Source organism: Citrus sinensis, chromosome 8 (assembly GCF_022201045.2).
Source record: "Citrus sinensis cultivar Valencia sweet orange chromosome 8, DVS_A1.0, whole genome shotgun sequence".
Classification (NCBI taxonomy): Eukaryota; Viridiplantae; Streptophyta; class Magnoliopsida; order Sapindales; family Rutaceae; genus Citrus; species Citrus sinensis.
This window is the reverse complement of record NC_068563.1, coordinates 21,066,824-21,072,596: the sequence shown is the minus strand read 5'-3', so window position 1 is coordinate 21,072,596 and position 5,773 is coordinate 21,066,824. Positions and strand designations below refer to the sequence as shown.

Sequence of the window (5,773 nt, the reverse complement as noted above, 5' to 3'; positions counted from 1 at the left end):
TCACAGCAGTTTGCTATGCATGCCCGCTTTCTTCAACCCAAATTCCCTAGCTTTACTAAGTTGCTCAGCATCCACTCTCAATCTTTGAAAAGCGATACTCGATATCCCATGCTGTGTTTGCCACCGCAGTGAGTCCAATTTTGTCTTTTGCTTCTCAATCCCCCTAGAAATCTCAGCCATCTCGTCATAACGCCGGTCAATGGATGTGAACTGATGCAATTGATTATCAGTATCATTAAAACATTTATGAGCTTCCTCTATTATCTTCAAACGATCAAATAAAAAGTCAACTTCAAACCCTACTCGGCGAGCTATGCTGAAGTGCTTCCGCCAAGTGTCGAGAAACCGTTCGTCGACGTCCTGAATCAAAATGTCACACATGCTATGCACAGTCGCGCAGAGATTGAGCATGATACGCATCTTTAAGTTACAGCAGCTTTGGGGTAAATTGCAACTGGCGCCGATGTCCCCATATTTGTCAATCAAGTTTTTGAGAACACCGGCCAACCTTGGAATTGTTTTATAATCTCCCACATCGATAACTTCACTCTTATACTCCTCTGTTTTTATTAAAGAAACTTGTTTCCCAGGTGATTGTGGCCGAAAAACTTCTTCATCTAACCATTCCCAAAGCAGCTCTTTTTCATCCCACCAGTCAAAATACAACTGTTTCTCTTCATCCCTGGATGAAGATACTAAATTTTCGTAGGTTAGGCTTTTACCAGTTGTCTTTCGGTTGATACGTCTCAACAAGATATCTTGGGGCTGTTTCTGTAGGGCAACCGCTACCTATCAAGAAGCAAGTGTTAGACAAGATAATGGGCTACTGGAGCATATTACTATCAGTGACGATTTCATGTATACATTGGAGATTAAAACATTTTTAGGACACTTGCTACATGTTTTGTATGATTTATTTAAGTGTCATAAATATTGTATGACTTATTTAAGTGTCATTGCATATTTGGTATGCCTTATCAAAGTATTATATATTTAATTTAAAATTTTTTTTTCATAACTATTTTACTTCTATTAGTAAAAGTTTAAATTTTAGATTTTTAAGGGTAGAAGTTGAGAAGTTCTTTTACAATATTAAAATATTTAAAACATATTTTACTTATTTGATAATTTTATTTCATTTTCTTATAACATATTTTTCAAAAACGTACTTAGTAAAGTAATTTTACAATTTTAAAAATTTTATTGATAATCAAATAACTAAATTTTTTTTAATAAAAGCTCTTTTTATAATAAATTTCTACTAATAAAAATTTTAGTTAAATAAATTTTATTTGAAAAGTTATATCAAACAAAGTTTTAATAGGCGTACCTGGAAAATTATGCAGATAAATTCTGCTATAAAATCGCATTCCGTACAATAATAAATACACACTTCAGGATCTCTGTCCTCCTCGCAGATATCACAAATTTGTGTACCGTAGTTGTCATCAACAACTTTTTCTGTAAGGGTCAGTGGATGGTGGTGACTGCTACATTCAATAACCTGTGGCAGAGGAGAACGCAAAAGATAGACAACAAAGTTACATTTTACGCAATTCTGATCCAATGCACCGGTAGTGGCAGATAGATATCTTCGGCATTCCGGGGCGTGTCGTAACTTTGCAAAGAGTGTAAGGATATACTCATGGCCTTCAAGTTGGACCCCAAGTTGTAGTAAAGCGCAATCAACATCTAGGACGAAACAATTAGAACATTGGTAAAAGAAGCCACCTAACTTTTTATCACAAGCACTGCATCTTTGGTATTTTGTGCCATCATCTCGATGAGATTGCAGAGTCAGGGGATGTCTGTGAAAGAGATGTTGGATCTGCCTTGGCAACTCGATGCAGGATTTGTGGAGGTAATAATTGCATTGATCGCAACCATAAGCTAAGTGGGCTGTTTGGATTAGTTTGTCACATGCAGAGCACTTAATAATTCCACCATTCTTCTTGTTTCCAACAAGAAACAAGAAATGATCCTCATGGCTGAAATGTTTTACTTTCTCTCTCTTATTGAATTGCATCTCGTTGATCACGCAACGCATATGTGTGTAGTACTCACATTCGACACAACAATAAGAGGGCTGTGAGGGGTCTCCTAATCCCTTGCACACGCCACAAGAATGAAGAATAGAATCATCTTTGACGAGCGTCTCAGGAGTTGTAAGCGTAAGAGGATGGTGGTGATGCCGATGATCAACGGTTGATGGATAGGAGACTGTGCCGCATTGAACATGAAAATTGAGGTCGCACTGCACACATCGGACAAAGAAAGTACCAACAATTTCAGAGTGGCATGCTTCGCATTTACCCTGATAAGACATGTTCTCTACCAGAATAAGAAGATGTTGATGGCCTTCGTACTTTATGTTTGGCTTTAAGGACACACATTCAAGATGGAAGTAAGTCTCACAGTATTTATCATCACATCGATAGTATACGCCTGGATTCACATAGAAGTAACATGCCTCACAACGATATATCTCCTTATAATGTGCTCCAAGTGTCAAACAACGGTGTGGATGGAAGGGGTGCTGGACATTTTGCGGCAATTCAGCACATAATTTATGAATATAAAACATACATGATTCGCAGCCATAGCTTGAGCTACGGATGTTTTTGTGGCACAACTTACATTCCACGTAGTCGCCCACTGCTGAAGGTTTCAAGGGATGGTAATGACTATAATGCCTGAGACCTTCTTTTCGATCTTTATCATAGTATTTGCACTCCTCGTCACTGCCGGCTTTCCAATTTATTGAGGGGTGTATGATAGCACAGTCAAGATCCAGTTCGAAGTCACAGCTCCCGCAACGATATCTATACCCTTTCAAATAATCATCACATCCTTTGCAGACTACGTTCCCTGAATTAGAAGAATTTTCAAAAGTAAGATAATGTGAATCATGAGATTTATGACACATCACCTTTGGCAGCTTAAAACAGGATTTGTGGAGATAAAATCCACAGGGATCGCAGCCATATGCTGTGTGCCCCTGGATGATCAATTTCATGCATATATAGCAGTCCATGTCGTCGTTCCTCTGGCTTTCAAGAAGAGCCAAGAGATGATGGTGGGTGAAATGCTCATGTATCCCTCTTTCGTCGAATTGTATCTCAGTGATTACACAGCGCACATGTGCGTTGTACGGATAACATTTCAAACAACTATAAAAGGGATGGTTTGGGTCTATTTCTTCCTCACAATCGTCACACTCAAGAAGAGTAGAATCATCTTTCACAAGAGAGAGAGGGTGGTTGTGATTTTTATGCACAACAGTTGGTGGTAGCGAGGCTGCAGCAGGGCCACAGTGGACATGAAAATCGAGTCTACCCGGAACACATCGAACATAGAAAGTATTTTTAATGTCATGACCGCAAGCACGACATTCGCTCTTGTAGGCCATATCCTCCAATAAAGTAAGAAGATCATGCTGGTGACCTTGGTACTTAATAGTTGGCTTTAGAGACAGACATTCAGGATGCATTTCGAACTTACAATCATCACATCGGTAGCAGAGGCGTTTATCAAATTTTAGGCCGCATGCACGACAATGATATCCCCACCAAGGACCGGACATTTAGAGTGTCAAAAAATGGCGCGGATGGAATGGGTGCTTGACTTCTTCTAGCAATTCACCGCATGATTTATGGATGTAAAACTTGCATGGGCCACAACAATAATAGCTTTGATCGTGAATCTTTTCCAAACACATCTTACAGTCTTTCGCGTTTGAAATATTGGATGTGCTCTCTAAAAGGATCAAGGGATGAAGGTGGCTAAAATGCTCGATGTGTTCTCGATCTTGACGATATTTGATGAGAATATCAGCGCATCCAAAACAAATCTGAAAATTACACAAGTCACAGCGGAACTTACGGCCTTTTCGTGATTTACAGAAATCACAATCAAACTCTTTATTACTGGGGAAAGAGAACATATCTGAACTGCTAGATTCATCAATATCATGATCTTTGATGAAACGGAAAGAGCAGTAGGGACGCAAGGCGATTTGGATCTTTTGTGGAAATTCGACACATGGTATATGAAAGAAAGGAGACTTGGGCCAGCAATCTTTGCAAAAATAAAAACTGCCAGAGGGTTTGTCATTGCAAACAGAGCATTTCTGTTGAATGGTTGGCACCGGCCATCTAGATGGCCGGCGCCAGCCATGACTTTCAACATTCTCCCACTTGGAGATTAGAGTGAAAAGCAATCAATCTCCACACTATCCTTTCTGCTTCGCCATAATCATGTTGCCTACGTTTCTGCTAGGCCACAAGAGGATCTACTCCAGATAAACTTGTCAGCATTTATTGGCTTGGTCAAAACATCTGCTAGGTTCTCCTTCGTATGGATTTTCTGTAAATCCACACTTCCGTCTTCCACTACTTCTCGAACGAAGTGATACTGAACTCCTATGTACTTTGTTCTGGAATGAAAGGCTGGATTCCTTGCAATGTGCAAGGCACTCTGACTGTCACAAAACACAAGAATTTTCTATTGTTTGTGCCCGAGCTCCTCCAATAACCTTTGTATCCAAATAGCTTCCTTGCAAGCTTGTGTAGCTGCCATATATTCTGCTTCTGTTGTAGATAAAGCCACAACGGTCTGCAGTTTCGAAACCCAGCTTACAGCTGCTCCTGCAAGTGTAAACACATAACTAGTAGTTGATTTTCTTTTATCAAGATCTCCTGCAAAATCTGAATCCACACAGCCCCTGACAGTAAACTCTGATCCTCCATAACATAATGCAACATCTAAGGTTCCTCTAATGTATCTCAGAATCCTCTTCACAGCTATCCAATGCTCTCCACCAAGATTCGCCATGTATCGACTGACTGCTCCCACTGCTTGTGCAATGTCCGGTCTTGTACATATCATAGCGAACATTAAACTTCCCACTGCTGATGCATAAGGTACTCGAGACATCTCCTTCCTCTCCACTTCATTGCTAGGACACATACTTGAGGATAATTTGAAATTAACAGGAAGTGGGGTAGAAATTGACTTACAATCTTGCATGTTGAAGCGTCGCAAGATTTTCTTCAAGTAATTTTTCTGCGAAAGCCAAATCTTCCTGTTATTTCTATCTCGGTGTATTTGCATCCCTAGAATCTTGTTTGCTGGTCCCAAGTCCTTCATTTCAAACTCCCTAGCCAACTGTGCCTTCAATTCTTGGATTCGATCTTTGTTGGGACCTGCTACTAACATGTCATCCACATACAACAGCAAAATAATAAAATTATTATCTTCAAACCTCTTGTAATATGCACAATGGTCTGAACTAAGTCTGTTGTATCCAAGGCTCATTATGAAGGAATCAAATCTCTTATACCAACACCTCGGCGCCTGTTTGAGACCATATAGAGATTTGTTCAACCTGCAAACCAAGTTCTCCTTTCCTGTTTCTGCAAAACCTTCTGGTTGGAGCATATATATTTCTTCTTCAAGTTCTCCATGAAGAAATGCAGTTTTAATATCTAACTGCTCTAGATGTAGGTCAAATATGGCACACATTGACAAGACTATTTTGATTGTTGTGAGTCAAACCACCGGAGAAAATATCTCGTTGAAGTCAATACCTTCTTTCTGAGCATATCCTTTCACCACCAATCTTGCACGATACCGCTCTACTTGGTCATTTCCATCACGCTTGACCTTGTAGACCCATTTGTTTCCAATGGCTTTTCTTCCACGTGGTAGTGGTACAAGTTCCCATGTCTTGTTCTTGTGTAGAGCTTCAATTTCTTCCTGCATTGCTGTCATC

General features: G+C 39.8%; 1 protein-coding gene across 1 annotated transcript; it reads right to left on the bottom strand.

Moving 5' to 3' along the window:
* On the bottom strand, nucleotides 1–3,490 carry LOC112499349 (uncharacterized). Its single transcript, XM_025102359.2, has 2 exons — nucleotides 1,331–3,490; nucleotides 1–789 (listed from the first exon to the last, which is right to left on the bottom strand). Exons 1-2 carry the CDS (start codon nucleotides 3,488–3,490, stop codon nucleotides 1–3), a joined length of 2,949 nt encoding a protein of 982 aa, XP_024958127.2.
* Between the last annotated feature and the right edge of the window lie 2,283 nt (nucleotides 3,491–5,773).

Excerpts from the sequence above, each read along its gene's own strand:
- LOC112499349 (XM_025102359.2), bottom strand. The coding sequence starts at position 3,490 with ATGCATCCTGAATGTCTGTCTCTAAAGCCAACTATTAAGTACCAAGGT. Across the intron at positions 790-1,330 it reads TTATCTGCATAATTTTCCAG|GTAGCGGTTGCCCTACAGAA; the intron begins GTACGCCTATTA and ends GCTTCTTGATAG.